At 40.1% G+C, this 16,984-nt stretch overlaps 1 protein-coding gene across 1 annotated transcript in view; it reads left to right on the top strand.

The window, feature by feature from the left end:
* The window catches only part of IYD (iodotyrosine deiodinase), a 62,596-nt gene extending 46,171 nt beyond the window's left edge, over positions 1-16,425 (top strand). The window contains exons 4-5 of the mRNA XM_082252296.1: positions 5,038-5,194; positions 16,157-16,425. Of these exons, the coding sequence (XP_082108422.1) occupies positions 5,038-5,194; positions 16,157-16,339 (340 nt within the window). The 3' untranslated portion in view covers positions 16,340-16,425. The remainder of the gene's footprint in view (positions 1-5,037; positions 5,195-16,156) is intronic.
* The last annotated feature ends 559 nt before the right edge of the window (positions 16,426-16,984 follow it).

Here is a 16,984-nt window from a genome sequence, read left to right as displayed (position 1 = left end):
ATGTGACCACATAACAGCATTGCAGGAATAGGGTACTTAGAATAAATACAGTGGCATGATTTACAAGTGCATCTCCAAAAATTTGAATATCATCAAAAAGTTAATTTATTTCAGTAATTCAATTCCAAAAGTGAAACTCATATATAGATGTGTTACACACAGAGTGATATATTTCAAGCATTTCTTTCTTTTAATTTTGATGATTATGACTTACAGCTAGTGAAAACCCAAACTGCAGTATCTCAGAAAACTAGAATATTACATAAGACCAATTAAAAAAAAGGATTTTTAATACAGAAATGCTGGCTTACTGAAAAATATTTCAATGTATAGTATAGTATGCACTCAATACTTGGTCGGGGTTCCTTTTGCATGAATTGCGGCGTGGCATGGAGGCGATCAATCTGTGACACTACTGAGGTGTTATAGAAGCCCAGGTTGCTTTGATTGCAGCATTCAGCTCATCTGTATTGTTGGGTCTGGTGTCTCTCATCTTCCTCTTGACAATACCCCACAGATTCTCTATGGGGTTTAGGTCAGGTGAGTTTACTGGCCAATCAAGCAAAGTGATACCATGATCATTAAACCAGGTATTGGTACTTTTGGCAGTGTGGGCAGGTGCCAAAGTCCTGCTGTTAAATGAAATCAGCATCTCCATAAAGCTGGTCAGCAGAGGGAAGCATGAAGTGCTCTAGAATTTCCTGGTAGAGGGCTGCGCTGACTTTGGGCTTGATAAAACACAGTGGACCAACACCATCAGATGACATGGCTCCCCAAATCATCAGTGACTGTGGAAACTTCACACTGGACCTCATGCAACTTGAATTCTGTGCCTCTCCACTCTTTCTTCAGACTCTGGGACCTTGATTTTCAAATGAAATGTACTTTCATCCTAAAAGAAGAATTTGGACCACTGAGCAACAGTTCAGTACTTTTTCTCCTTAGCCCAGGTAATATGCTTCTGACATTGTCTCTGGTTCAGGAGTGATTTAACACAAGGGATGCGACAGTTGTAGCCATGTCCTGGAACTGTCTGTGTGTGGTGGCTCTTAAAGCACCGACACCAGCCATAGTCCACTACTTGTGAATCTCCCCCCAAATTCTTAAATGGCCTTTGCTTCACATTCCCCTGAAGGCTGTAGTACACCTTTTTCTACCACACTTTTTCCTTCCACTCAACTTTCCATTATTATGCTTGGATACATCACTCTGTTTACAGCCAGCCACCTTTAGCAATGACCTTTTGTGACTTACCCTCCTTGTTGAGGGTGTCAATGACTGTCTTCTGGACAACTGTCAAGTCAGCAGTCTTCTCCATGATTGTGTAACCTACTGAACCAGACAGAGTGACGATTTAAAGGCTCAGGAAACATTTACAGGTGTTTTGAGTTAATTAGCTGATTAGAGTGTGACACCATGAGTCTACAATATTGAACTTTTTCACAATATTCTAATTTTCTGAGATACTGACTTTTGGGTTTTCACTAGCTGTAAGCCTTAATCATCAAAATTTAAAGAAAGAAATGCTTGAAATATATTACTCTGCGTGTAACGCATCTATATACCATATAAGAGTTTAATTTTTAACTGAATTATTGAAAAAAACTAACTTTTTGATGATATTCTAATTATTTTTTAAATTGCACCTGTATATGATTTATATGAATGAATAATGTAAATTAGCCCTTCTCTGTTCAGTCTCACTTTAAGAAAACAAAGTAAAACATATTTTTTTTAAGACTAACAAGGCTTTTGCTTAGTGATACTATCTTGCAAAAATTGTTGTTTTTTATGCCATCCATAAACAAAAAACATAAAAAAATTTACACACTTTTTACTACTTTAATCACTGTTAATTAAAAAAAAAAATCTACTGTTGATAAAAAGTATAAATCTCATTGTATATTTTGTCCTGTTTAATGTTGATGTAAACACGGTAGACCGCTGTTCTGTCAGTGATGAACACATGGATCCTGTGTTTCTCCTATTTAGGGACACAGGTCTCTATGTTTATCCAGTGAATACAACCCCCCACACAGGTAGAAAGCATCCCCTAGGCACACAGGTAACCCTTTGATCTCCCCTGGTGTTAGCCCCTCCCTTGCCGGTGTCATTAATACAGTAACAGTGCATATTTGTAGCACTGATTACTGTATTACTGTATTACTGTAGTAATGTCACTGGTCCCCCCAAAAGCATCAAAAGTGTCAGTTAGGTGTCCGATCTGTCACAGTTCTGCTAAAAATTGCTGATCGCTGCCATTACTAGTAAAAATAATATAACATCACATAAATCTTTCCCCTAGTTTGTAGATGCGATAACTTTTACGAGAACCAATCAATATACACTTATTGGGATTTTTTTTACCAAAATATGTAGCAGAATAAATATTGGCCTAAAATGATGAAAACAATTAGATTTTTTAATTTATTTTTTATCAGGAATGTTTTATAGCAGAAAGTAAAAATTATTGTTTTCTTTTTCAGAATTGTCACTCTTTTTTTGTTTATAGCGCACAAAATAAAAATCACAGAGGTGATCAAATACCACCAAAAGAAAGATCTATTTATGGGAAAAAATTACATCAATTTTATTTTGGTGCAGCATCGCAGGACTGCACAATTGTCAGTTAAAATAAGGCAGTGCCATATTACAAAAAATGGCCTGGTCATTAAGGGGCTAAAACTTTCCGGTCCTTATGTAGTTAAAGGAGTTGTAAAGTCAGAAGGTTTTATTTTTTATCTTATTGCATTATATGAATTAAGGTAAAAAGCCTTCTGTGTGCAGCAGCCACCCCAGCACCCCTTAAAACTAACCTGAGCCCCATCTCTATCCAGCGATGTCCACGAGTGCCTCAGCCGTCCGGGACTCTCTCTCCTGATTGGCTGTGACACAGCAGCAGCGCCATTGGCTCCCACTGCTGTCAATAAAACTCAGTTAGCTAATCAGGAGAGAGAGGGGGCAGGGCTGAATGGCAGCTCCGTGTCTGAATGGATACACGGAGCTACAGCTCGGCTCGGGTGCCCCCATAGCAAGCTACTTACTGTGGGGGCACTCAACAGGAGGGAGGGGCCAGGAGCTCAAGCCAGGGACCCGAGAAGAGGAGGATCCAGGCTGCCCTGTGCAAAACCACTGCACGGAGCAGGTAAGTATATCATGTTTGTTATTAAAAAAAAAAAAAACACGAGTCTTTACAATCACTTTAACATTACAGTTAAAGTGGAAGAAAAGCCTAACACTATTATTAAAAAAATGTTCCCTCCCCTTCCTCTGGCATTCCCTGTTTGAAAAAGATGTGTGCAGTTAACTTTTTTAATCCGGTCTGGTCATGTAATCCTGCAGCTTCGGCTCTCCTGTGTAAGGGAGTGCTCAACAATGACTGTGAGTGAACCAGCTGCTCACATGACCATGCCGTAGTGGTTTAAAAAGAGGTAAGTACACAGATCTTTTTTATAGAGAGTATGCTAGACAGGTAGGAGGAAGGTGGAATGAATGCTTAAAAAAATAGTTAGTGTTTGGGTCCTTCTTCCACTGTAACATTGAGTACTAATCTAAAGTAAACATATTGAAGAGTTATACTCTGGTACTTCTACATACCCTTTTGCTCCTCTTCAATGTCGATCCCATCCCAGCTGCTTCCCATGAGATGCCATCAGTTGATGATAATACCCACCACTATGAGAAATAGCACACTCTATGACACTTCCCTGGACTCAGTGGGATGGATTTACTAAATGCAAATAGGCTGTTCACTTTGGACTTTGAAAGCAGCAAACCGAGTATAAAAGTCAAAAAAGTTTATTAGGTACAAAACCATGAAAAGTTGATAAACGTCCCAGTATAATTAGGAACAATGAGTAGGTCATACAGTATATAATCCTAAATGACATCCACTATAGTCGAAACCCGACTGTATCTCAAATTGGAGATAGGGTAGATGGGTAGTCGGGTTCACAACAAATTACAAAATGTTTCGGAATAAAACATTCCTTCTTCACTGGGGAGTAGGATGAAGACACTATTTTAATCTATAAATAACGATAGGTGTGTTAATATACATAATATTATAATAACAGCTTAAAATCCACAGGTATATTCATTAAATCATGAAAAGCAGATACTCACATTGTATGCTATTACTCAATAACACAAGATGACAAAAACACGAGTAGCACGTGCCCCTTCACATTAAAAACTTCCCAGGGCCATCCAAAGATAGGGGCAGGAGGTAAATATGGGAAGTGAGTGGTAGCTGTGGGTATGGTACTCATTGAGTAATAACATACAATGTGAGTAGATGCTTTTTATGATTATAGGAATATACCTGTGCATTTTATTCTGTTATTATAATATTATGTATATTAACACACCTATTGTTATTTATAGATTAAAATAGTGTCTTCATCCTACTCCCCAGTGAAGAAGGAATGTTTTATTCCGAAACATGTTGGGATTTGTTGTGAACCCTACTACCCTGTAGGTCTCTCCAATTAGAGATACAGTCAGGTACTGACTATAGTGGATGTCATTTAGCACTAAATACTGTATGACCTACTCATTGTTCTTAATTATACTGTGATGTTTATCACTTTTTTTATGGTTTTGTACCTAATAAACCTTTTTGACTTTTATACTCCGCTGCTTTCAAAGTCCCATGGGGAAGTTCCTCTCTTTGCTTCTACATTTTTTAGGGATTTGGCAGTGAGTCTTTGACTCTTTTCTTCACACTGAACTTGGAGCTTTTTTCTTGTTTCTAACTTTACAAGGGTAGTTTGCCCCAGAGCTCAGTTTGACAATTTACTGCTTAAACACCATGTGCTGTATTATCGGTTGAGGTTTTCTTCCATACACAAAAAGACCAGAATTTTTATTGTGATGAAGGAGTGCAGCTAAAGGCAAATATATTCACCCAAAAATATCTAGCTTAGCATGGGTTTGGAATATTTTTTTTTAATAACAGGTTTGCTCTAATCAATTAAGCATACAAGCTAATGTATATATATTGCCGTATTAATGGGTTTTTTTTTCTATTTTTAGAACAAACTGGATAAAAGAATATCTAGACACAGCTCCCTATTTGATCTTGATCTTTAAACAAATATATGGAATACTTTCTAGTGACAGAAAGAAGACCCATTATTACAATGAGATCAGTGTGTCAATTGCTTGTGGAATACTCCTGGCAGCCATTCAGGTAGAGTATATTACACCATATAACTTAAAGTGTTACTAAACCCAGGACCCTGCATTCACTATGTCTGGTCTCCCACAGTACACAGAACATGGAAATGCAATTATTTTAGTAAATATAAACTGCTAAATACCTTTTATCATCAGCAGTTATAGCAGTCTCGTGACTTATACCAGTGTCTGGCCGAGCACTGGTTAAAGCTTGTAGAAGGAGTTTTCATTCTCCAGACTGTCCAATGAGGATGCAGGACCCCTGAACCTCTGTCTGGACAGTGCTGATTGGCCCTGTGCTGATCACATGCACCCTCCCCCCCAAAAAAACAACTACCTACTGTAGCAATATACATCAAACTGGGCATGTGCAGAGTGCTTCCTAGTGCTCTATACTCTCAGCAGATGGATTGGGGACTGTGGAAGAAGGGGAGGATCACAGAATACAGGATAAAACAGCCTTTTTACACAGTGCAGAGGAGTAATCTCTTGGCAATTGGCTGCATAGACAGCCCAAAATCAAGGTATTCCTATGGGCATAGTTCATATCATTGTAGTGCTGATCTGTACAGTTAAAAAAAAAAAATAGAGCATGCTGCATTTTTCCACACTGTAAATACAGGAATCCCGCTATAAATGGTCTACAAATGCACTACAAACGTGCTTCAAATGTCCCGCATCATACCCCTGTAAGCCAAGAAAGCCAAGCCCAAAAATGTATAGAAAAATGCACTGCGAACAGAGTGTTAAATGCAGCACAAAATGCATTCAAGCGTGCGCCAAGCGCGCTTCAAACACAGTTTGACTGTTTGTAAACATGCAGTCAAAAACGTGCAGTTATGTGCAGTTTCTGGTGTGAATGGGCAATAAGTGTGAAATAGCTATATTGCAAGTTGTGGTGTACATTACATATTGAATAGCATGAAGACAATTTAATCTGGCCCTCTACAAATAAGACTGTCAAGAAGATGCAAATTATCATCTGGTAATCCCAACTGTATTAACTAACTAGCAAATATGTGTCCTTTCCAGAGCAGGCAAGGGTGAGGAAATTATAATGTTAAAGAACTCTTTTAGTGGTAAGATGTGTAGAGGATTGGAGAAAGTATGACAGCAGGTGGTATATGTAGGCAAGAGGTTTGACAGTGGGTGTTATGCACAGGAGAGGAGTGCAGAGGGTATGATGGCAGTCAGTTTGTGCAGAAGAGGAGTGTATAGGGTACGACAGTGGGTAAAATGTGCAGCAGTGGAGAGAGTGTAGGGTATGACAGTGGGGAATATGTGCAGCAGTGGAGAGTGTAGGGTGTGACAGTGGGGAGTATGTGCAGGAGAGGAGTGTATAGGGTACGACAGTGGGCAATATGTGCAAGCGTGGAGAGTGTAGGATATGACAGTGGACAATATATGCAGGAGAGGGGTGTATAGGGTACGACAGTGGGCAATATGTGCAAGCGTGGAGAGTGTAGGATATGACAGTGGACAATATATGCAGGAGAGGGGTGTATAGGGTACGACAGTGGGCAATATGTGCAAGCGTGGAGAGTGTAGGGTATGACAGTGGACAATATATGCAGGAGAGGGGTGTATAGGGTACGACAGTGGGCAATATGTGCAAGCGTGGAGAGTGTAGGGTATGACAGTGGGGAATATGTGCAGCAGTGGAGAGTGTAGGGTGTGACAGTGGGGAGTATGTGCAGGAGAGGAGTGTATAGGGTACGACAGTGGGCAATATGTGCAAGCGTGGAGAGTGTAGGATATGACAGTGGACAATATATGCAGGAGAGGGGTGTATAGGGTACGACAGTGGGCAATATGTGCAAGCGTGGAGAGTGTAGGGTATGACAGTGGACAATATATGCAGGAGAGGGGTGTATAGGGTACGACAGTGGGCAGTATGTGAAGGAGACGAGTGTATAGGGTACGACTGTGGGCAGTATGTGCAGGAGTGGAGAGTGTAGGGTATGACAGTGGGCAGTATGTGCAAGAAATAAATAAAGGGGGTATGAGGGTGGGCAGTGTGTGTGAAGGAAAATTCCTTTTTTATTGCTCATGTGATCCAAGTTCTATGAGACGGTGGTTTCATTCATTCTCTATGGTCCCGTGGTCCCACTGTAGGAATGTAGCCTTCCTCATTTGCTCACTCTCAAGATGGACTAGGAACTATGGAATCTGTGCATAGAGCAGGGCACATGACCACAACTATATGAAAAGAGAGGTTTATGAATATGAAAAGGAGAGGTTCAGGAGTTCATGGAGGATTTTACAAGGAGGCGTAAAAACAAAATAAATGATTTCATGAAAAATAAATCACAGGGCCATGAAGTAGTGAATATGTATTGATAGTTTTTGGAGAATAAGGATAAAGTTTTGTGTCGCTTTTTTTGTCTTTGAATCAAAATGATCTTATTGAACATAAGAAAGAATACTCCAGAGATTAAACAGCATGTCATACAATCCACAGCTTGAACATCGGACAGTAAAATACAATACAATGTTACCCTCCCCCTATGCACATTCCTCAGTCAAAACCCGGCCATAGACAGCAAAAATCATATCCCTGAGCAGAATAGTAAAGTTGTGTCACTTTAAATGTCACAGTGGTGGTTAGGTTGGACACATGACAGCTTTCACAGCCAAAACACAACAGCTGAGCTGTCCTCTATCTGTGTTGTCCAGGCTGGCTGTCCCTGTTGTAGCTGGAGGAAGGGGAGAAAGCATAATCTGCCCTTCACTCCTCCCTTATCCTTCAACCTTTTAGTCCTCTTTCACTGAAGTTTTATGTCCTGTGCAAACTGAGAGCAGTAACATTGCCATCTCTGCTCTCAGTCGGCTAATAGAAAGCAAGAAGTTTAGAGCTGGTGGAGCGCAGAGGCGATCACTATGCCGTAAGAGGCTGACTAAGGCAGCATGGGAGAGGGGAAGGAGATGGTGGATGTGTAAGAGGAAAGCACTTTGGTTCAGAGGCAATGTGGACAGTGCAAAATACTAACTGTGCAAAAAATTGCAACCAAAAATGATTTACAGATATTAACAAAGTGCTCAATCTATGAAAGTGCAACAAATGTCCTTTGCATATAAATTCCAGTGAGGTGGTCTTTAAACAGGATATTTTCACCACAATGTGAATATACTACACAATGGGCCTATTTCATTTGCTTTGTCTATGAGAGAGTGGAGGAGTGAAGGAGGGGAGGACTAGAAAATACACCTGTTCATTTGTTTTTGGTGCTTAGAGCAGCCTGGTGAGTTTGCATTGCACTCATTTGGTGGTGTTGGGAAATACACCAGAAGATTTGGCTTGCTGATTCAGCCTAGAATACTCTGGGCTCGGAATGCAGTGGAAAAAAATTATTGTTTAAAGAGCACCTCAATGATCCCGAGGCTAGGAACGCGGTTGGGACGCACGCTGATCCCAGGCGAGCACCGCGAACGAGGTAGTTGCGGACCCTATGCCATACGGATGCGCTGCATGTTGATTTTATGTGATTACATGTCTTTTTTGGAATCTAAATAAAAGTTTTAAAGGCAATCCTGCACTATCGGAGGCTTCTGTTTTTCCCCTTTTTCATATACCCGGGAATTGTACTGGAGCTCTCTCCCTGATGCTTTAACCCCTATGTGTACACAAAAATACCGTGTAGTATAGGCCCTTACCCCTGTGAGAGATTAACAAAACAATAGGGATAGAAAAAGATGGGGCTTTGCGGGCCAGTGGGAGTAGAAGGATCAGACAAGGAACCGGTTGTAAAACCAAAATTACATTTTATTTGTATAAAGAACAATAAAACCAAGCATGGACTGCCATGCATATGTGATAACAGAGGACTGACATGACATACAGTAATAAAATCAAACAACTAACGTCACTCGTAGTATAGAAACATGTCCCCAAAAGGGATTATAACCAAAAAGCAGAGCCTGTATAAGGTGGAAAAATGGGTCTCAAGCTGGATTCGGTCACGGTAGGTCCCCAGCAAGCCGACGCGTTTCGCTCAAGGCTTCCTCAGGGCCTGAGAGACCATAACAGACCGATGTTTTCCTTCTTGATAGTGACTTGTACTAGGCGACAAAGCTGTAGCGATACTGATGCTGCTTGGAACAATATTGCTTCCATATTCATCATATAAAAACTATACAGACATCAGGAATATATTTCTTGCATAGGATCCAATGTATTAAGTCCCAGACTGTGTCACCAGGGGCAGGGCTTCTGTGGCTATCCCCACTGTAGGCTTTTGGGGTGGGTCCCGACCCAAAAGGTGAAGGTCCTCTCCCTGATATATTCGCCCTTATATATATTCGCTCCTAGATATAATAAATCTAGTATTGTATTACATAGCTTGAATAGGACGGGCAGCACCTTTCTTTATGTGGTTCAGATATAGGGTGTATTTCCCCAGCCTAAGGGTCCTTGGTGGCGACACAACTGACCTCTCCTCAGTCTAAGGCAAACTCCAGGCAGGCTACTAGTGAACCAGACATAGAGGGCTTATACAGCCCAGGACTGTATTGTCCATATAATTGAAATACATGTATGTTTCCCTTTCCTGCCTGGAGTTTGCCTTAGACTGAGGAGAGGTCAGTTGTGTCGCCACCAAGGACCCTTAGGCTGGGGAAATACACCCTATATGTTTCTATACTACGAGTGACGTTAATTGTTTGATTTTATTACTGTATGTCATGTCAGTCCTCTGTTATCACATATGCATGGCAGTCCATGCTTGGTTTTATTGTTCTTTATACAAATAAAATGTAATTTTGGTTTTACAACCGGTTCGTTGTCTGATCCTTCTACTCCCACTGGCCCGCAAAGCCCCATCTTTTTCTATCCCTATTGTTTTGTTAACCCCTATGTGTACCGGAGCAAGGAGTGGATACGAGTGGTAATAGGAAGGATAGGACGGAACCAGATTGCCGGTGTATGGGAGCGATCCCTGTTATCGACCCGCCATTTACCCCTGTAGGGGTACGGACATCCGGTAAGCACAGGACCCCAGGAGAGGGGGAGCACCCTATCTTCCGACCACTCACTGCACTCCCGGCTTCATAGAAAAAAAGAGCACCTTACTCCATCCTTATATGGACTATAGAACTTTATGATTTCTGTACCAGCTCTGATTGCACTATTTTTGGACAATTTTAAAATACACAGAACCTGCTTTTTGAGCCTTTGAATTTATATGGTTCTCACTTTCACAATTTATATAGTTATTTGCACGGCTGCACTTATTTATTTACTAGTGTTTATATTGTCACCAGTGTGGGATGCACATAGTTCACCCACTTATTTATTTTCATTGCTTATGAGTATGCAGTTGCACTTTATTGAATAGATGGTTATGACTATTCGGAATGCACCTTATTTAGTTTGATTAGTGCACTATATTTATTTTTTAGCACCTTTGCACACTAACTCTCTATATCACCATAATTTATTAATACTATCTTTATATGCTTTTATATTTTTATACCTACATTTACATATATTTGCATATTTATGTTGAGTCTCAATAAGCAGTTTAGGTATTGAACACATTTATTTATTTATTGATTTGGTATCAGCACATAGTGTTAATTTTACACACATATTACACACCCATTGTGTTTTTATATCCTATTACTTATATAGTTCTCATTCCCACATACATTCTATGTGCATTTGCATGTGTTGAACTTGGTCTTGAACTATAGGAGCCTAACCCAGATTTCCCATTAACCTACTTTCCTGGCAGCGCCAATCATAATGTCTGCAGTCTCTGACCATCTCTTCTATTATGTTTACAGCCTATGACTACCACTTGTATTATGTCTACAGTCTATAACCACCTCTTACCATCACTTTTATTATGTCTACAGTCTATAACCACCTCATGTAATATATATAAGGTATTCTTCGCACTAAAATCTAAAAGGAATATATAATAAGATTGCTGCACCTTGATTAATTTCTGAATACTGAAAACAAGCAAATGATATAAAACAATAAAAACGTGCGCTATCTAACACCTAAATTATACTTGGTGACAAATCAATACGTGATAAAGTGAAAAGAAACAAACTATTTATTCAACACGTATCAAATATAAACAAAGTCAATGATCTTATGTTGTTCCAAATATACGTGATGATAAAACACACTGCTCCCAGTGATAAATAATAATTTCCAGTGCGCCACCCGTGTATAGAGATGTGCCTCTTACCAGAATCCACCGCTTAGATGGATGGACCGCATGCTTTATGATATGCAGCTCTGCCTTCACACCCGGCTTTTCCTCTCACTCAGACCATGTATGGTATGTGAACAAGCAAAGAGGAGAGACTCATGCAGTCCAGTTCTGGGCACCGGTCCTCAGGAAGGATGTGCTGGACCTTGAAAGAGTCCAGAGAAGGACAACAAGCTAATAAAGGTAATGGAGGACTTCAGCTATGAGGAAAGACTACAAGCATTAGACGTATTCTCTCTGGAGAAGAGACGCTTGAGAGGGGATATGATATCAATGTACAAATACCATACTGGCGACCCTAGCATAGGGACTCAATTTTTTGGCAAAAGGGAATATAAAAGGACACGCTGCCATTTACTAAAAGAGAAGTGGTTTAATCTCAAACTGCTACAGTCAGAGCAGTAAGGATGTTGAATTCTCTTCCAGAAGCAGTGGTATCAGCAGGGAGCATCGATAGTTTAAAAAAACTATTGGATGGGCACCTTAATGACCACAACATACAGAGGTATACAATATACTATTGACAGCAAACACACACACACTCATCATAGGTTGAAATGGATGGACTGGTGTCTTTTTTCAACCTCACTAACTATGTAACTATGTAGTGTGACGGTGTTCACCGTCAGTGGAATTTAAGGACAGATGGGTGATGGTTTGAATTGCTTCATATTTGTCAGCAAGGTCTCTGACCAGGAAGTAAAACTCCTAATATGGTCATTCCAGGAAGTTCAATGTGGAGACAGACTGTCTAACAATGTTGCTTTTGTCTGAGGTGGCTTTCCATTCACCTATTGTCGGGTGTGCTAATGAACTCACCTGCTGTCTGCTAAGGGATGTATTGACACTCAGATTAATGTGTATTGGGGGCTCGTTAGGGAACCATTGTTCTGTGTCTGGCTATTGTGTAGATTGATTGCCCCCTGGGGCTTCTGTCTCATTACACATAACAGTCCTTCTACTCAAGTTATCTGACCAATCCCTGCTGACTCATTTTCAAGTCCTCATTTGCATGGCGAAAGGAGGACCTGAAGGGGAACTGCAGGTACCTTGCAATTGACCAATAGGAGGGCGGTTGTTGGGGGCAGGATGTTCCAAATTCTGTATAAAAGTGTGCTATGTTCTTCCAATAAATTGTCTTCCTGTTTTAACTTACATACAGCCTGCTTGGTGTTTGTTCTAATGGATTCCGAATGGCACATAGCTGTAGTTCGGATCCCGGATCCTTGGTTGACCGAACCATCAGACGTTGCGATCTGCAAGCTGACTCACTAGAAACAGAGGAGTGTCGGGAGAGCGGAAGCGAGCGAGCAAGGGTCTTGTCACATGTAGTATGTACGCTTTAAAATTTATTAAAACAGCTATTGCACTTACATTCAAATAAAAGCAGCCAGGCTGTATAGAGGATAGTCAGACAGTGGATTGCCCCAGCAGGTCGGAATCGCAGTAACTTCTCAACTCCTGTCTCCTTTTGACGCGTTTCCCCGTAAAAGGCTACGCCTGGGAATAGAGGATCCTCCTCCATTCCTATCATAAAGCATGAGATGCATGTATCTGAGCCGTGTCTGCGCCTGTCTCTAAGGAGCTGCATGCAACATTTGGCATCTAGAGTTGATTATGATCTCCTAATATTTGAAAAAACATAAGGACATTGATTTTGTTTATATATGATTAAAAAAAATTAAAAACATTTTCTTCACTTATTGAATATATAGTTTCTGTTTTTTTTTTCACTTTATCTCTTATTGTTTTGTCAGCAAGTGTAATTTATGTGTTAGATAGTGCACGTTGTTATTGTTTTATATTACCTCTTGTATTATGTCTGTAGTCTCTGACTATTACTTGTATTATGTCTACAGTCTCTGATCATCTCTTGTATCATGTCTGCAGTCACTGACCATCTCCTGCATCATGTCTGCAGTCTCTGACCTGTATCACGCCCATTGTCTTTTACTATATCCTGTTGTGTGTCTGCTGTCCCTGACTCTGAATATGCATTGCATTTTATGTGCAGTCCTTTGTTAATGTCAGGGGTCGCAGTTGAGGCCCTCCATATGAAGAAAGTTGACCAACACCAGTGCAGACAGTGGGAGAGGGAGCAAAGGACAGACGGGGCAAAATAAATAAATAAATAAATAGTTCAAAGATGTAGAATCCATTCACGTGACCCTATGCTTTCCTACAGAAAGAATCCTTAATAAATGTGGATGGTATTGGAGAGAGTGAGCACAGCAGGATAGAATGGGTTTGGGGAATAGAGAGGAAAAGGTGAGGGTGTCAGGAAGTCGAATAGACAGGAAGAAGGAGAAGAAATCACTACTGTTGACAAAATTGTCCACTAGCAAAACAAAATGCTGATTTAGGCATCATCTCAGAGGGAAAATAAAACTATACTGGCAAACGACAACTCTATGGTGAACACAGTTCTCATACCCATAGGGAACTGAAAAGATCTTCAACAAACACAAAGGTCTTCAGCATCCATTAACTCTGTTCACTGCAGAGATTGGCATTACTTTCTTTCTTGTGAGGTGCAAGCCTAAATTTGCCTTTAGCTTGTTTGACATAACTAATCACAGAGTGAAAGTGAAGTAACGATACATCTTAAAACTGCAATGTGGAGTTAACCCAGGGAAGTAGAATAAGCTTTTCAGAAAATATGATTTCTTAGTGGCTGCTTACAGTGGTAATAAACTCCACTTTTTGACTTATACCTACCGGTAAGTTTATAATAAGGCTTACCTGTAGTTATAGTGAATGTCTCCTAAATTTGCAGTGTTTAGGAGATATTCATGCTTGAAGCAGCCACACTGCGCTCTGATGGCTGTGCCAACCATTCAGAGTGACATAATCACTGCCTGGCCATTCAAAATGTCTGGAAAGCGCAAACTTGGAAGAAAGAGTGTGCAGATGGAAGTGCTGACAGTGGTGACAGCGCGTCGGTGGAGGGCTTCATTTTAAGGTAAGTCTGCCTTAAAGCGATAGAATGTGGTGCATAGTAGCACTATATGTCTTAAACTGCCCGAGGGCCTACATTTTGATTTTTAGTTCAAGAGTTTACTTCCACCTAGACACCTGCAATCTGATTTACATTGCTTAGCGTGGTTTCTTGCATAGTGAGTTGTAAACACCCCTCAGGCCTGGAGAACTGTGACCCCAATAAATGTACAGAATTACATGACCATGGTTCTGTACCCAAAGATGACTGGTGGTGTTGGACGGAGGAGAAAACCAGGGATAATGCTAGAATGTGGACAGGGTAAGTATAACTTGGCAATCCTTTTTTTAAATTTTTTTCTTAAACATGGGGGGAGGGTGAACACATCTTGAGAGTGCTCTTAACCTCTTAAGTTCTCATGTTTGTGAAGTTCCTGTTCCAGGTTCAGAGCACCCTTGTGCTCACTGAAATGTACAATGTGAAAATGTGTAATATAAATGTTGTTAGAGATTCCTATTGTTTATTCATGAGTCACTAAAGGTTCAACGTAATGTGAACCTTGTCCAAAGCTTCACTATGCATCTTCTGTAGGCCAAGAACTTTTGCAGAACATGCACTGCAAGGTAAAGTGCAATGCCCCATTATATTTTAGATTACAGCAGATATATTACACAGTTATTATTTCTTGAGTGCTAGTGGCATTTTCTTTAAATCCCTCTCTTAGATTAATGAGCAGTTTGAAAGTAAAGTTATTGGAGACAACTATAAGGGCTCTTTCACACGGTCCGCTCCGTAGGCGGATCCGTGTTGCTCAGCGGGGATCCATCCGCGATCCCCGCTGAGCCGGGCGGATGACAGCTCCGTCTCCGCTTGCAGAGCGGAGAGGGAGGTGTCTCAGCCCCCGCTGCCCTCTATGGGGGATCGGATGAGAGCGGACCACTTGTCCGCTCTCATCAGATCTGATCCGCTCCGATTACTGAACGGATGGAAAAATAGGGTTTCCATCCGTCCAGATTTCAAGCACAGGATCCGATGCGGATGGCAGCGGGTGTCAGCGGAGGTGTCTCCGCTGACACTCGCTGCCCCATAGAGCTGCATGGAGGATCCGATCAGATCTGCCTAAAAAACTGACAGGCGGATCTGATCGGATCGCCCGTGTGAAAGAGCCTTAAGAATTAACACAGTGGATTGTCTAACTATTACAACAACTATCTTTTGTTTTTTTATTGGTTGAGCCAGATGGACTTGTGTCTTTTTCAACCTGACTAACTATGTAACTATGTAGCTATGTAACATAAGGAATGTATTCACAATGCATAAAAGCCCAGTAAAAGCTGACTGAATCAGCCATTAAAGTTCAAAATTTATGCTCCTGCTAGAAAAGAAGTTAGAAATATATCACAATCAGTCTACAGTACTTTATTTCTGCACCCTATATTATTATATAACTACAAAGTATCTGCATTATCAGAATTTTTTTATATAGCTTTCTAGTTCTAGAGAAAGCAGTAACATGAGTTATTCTCTTACTACAATCCCATGGATTTGGCCTTATTCTTGTATGTTCCTAATTAGAGGAATTCCCTGTACATGTGTCAAAAGTATAAATCCGCTTTTGGTGTTTGATCAGAATACATTATTCTAGGCGTGGAAATCTTTGTTCACAAAAAGATGATTACATTTTTAATTGTATTTTCTTCAGCAACGCTCCACATTGTATCGTTAAACATCTATTCTTTTTGGAGCCAAGCTATATCTAATTGCATAGATTTTAATAAGCCACTCAAAATTTTTATTACCTTCTTTGTTTCAGTATGCAGGTTTAGTGACTGTAACCACTACTCCGTTGAATTGTGGTCCTCGACTCAGGGTACTACTTGAACGTCCGGTAAATGAGAAACTCCTCATGCTTCTACCTGTTGGCTATCCAAGCAAGGATGCCACTGTGCCCGATTTAAAGCGGAAGCCTTTGGAAGATATTATGGCGGTTGTTTAGATAATGAACAGATGCCATAAAGGCATGAAGTCCAGATTCTTTGTAAAATAAACAAATAAATAAATAAATGCATCATTCAAAGTCCAGACTAATGTTTATAGAAATGTTTTCAAGGTCTAATCAGTTATAAATGTCATATATTTATGCCTGGGAATGTTTTTTTTCTTGCAAAGACTCTAGCTGTAAGGCTGATGTTACACCAGCAATCCTGACGCAGGCAACAAATTAATCCTAGGGGGACCGGGGAAAAAAAAAAAAAAAAAAAACACCACGGTGGAAAAAATCAATGATTTTTAAAAAAAACTTTTTTTTTTTTTTTTTATTGAAAATTTGATTTTTTTGATTTTTATCAAATTTATTTTAATAAAATGCTTATGGCGTAAAAATCTATCTATCTAAAGATAGTTTTCTATTTAAGATACATTAATAATTTCGTTTATTCAGCATGGAATGGAGTTTAGTTATGTACTATGAGGCTGTATATTCTGCAATAATTACATTTTTGGTAAACTCATTCAATACATCCAAGCTCTGCAAGCTAAGATAACATGCACGGTATTGATGCATTAACACAATGTCACAGTAACCATGAGATAAAACAATGTTCAGGAATATTTATTTATCCCATTGCTTTGCAAATTATGT

This window comes from Pelophylax lessonae (assembly GCF_965119305.1).
Source record: "Pelophylax lessonae genome assembly, chromosome: 3".
NCBI classification, from domain to species: Eukaryota; Metazoa; Chordata; class Amphibia; order Anura; family Ranidae; genus Pelophylax; species Pelophylax lessonae.
This window is presented reverse-complemented; position numbering and strand designations above follow the sequence as displayed.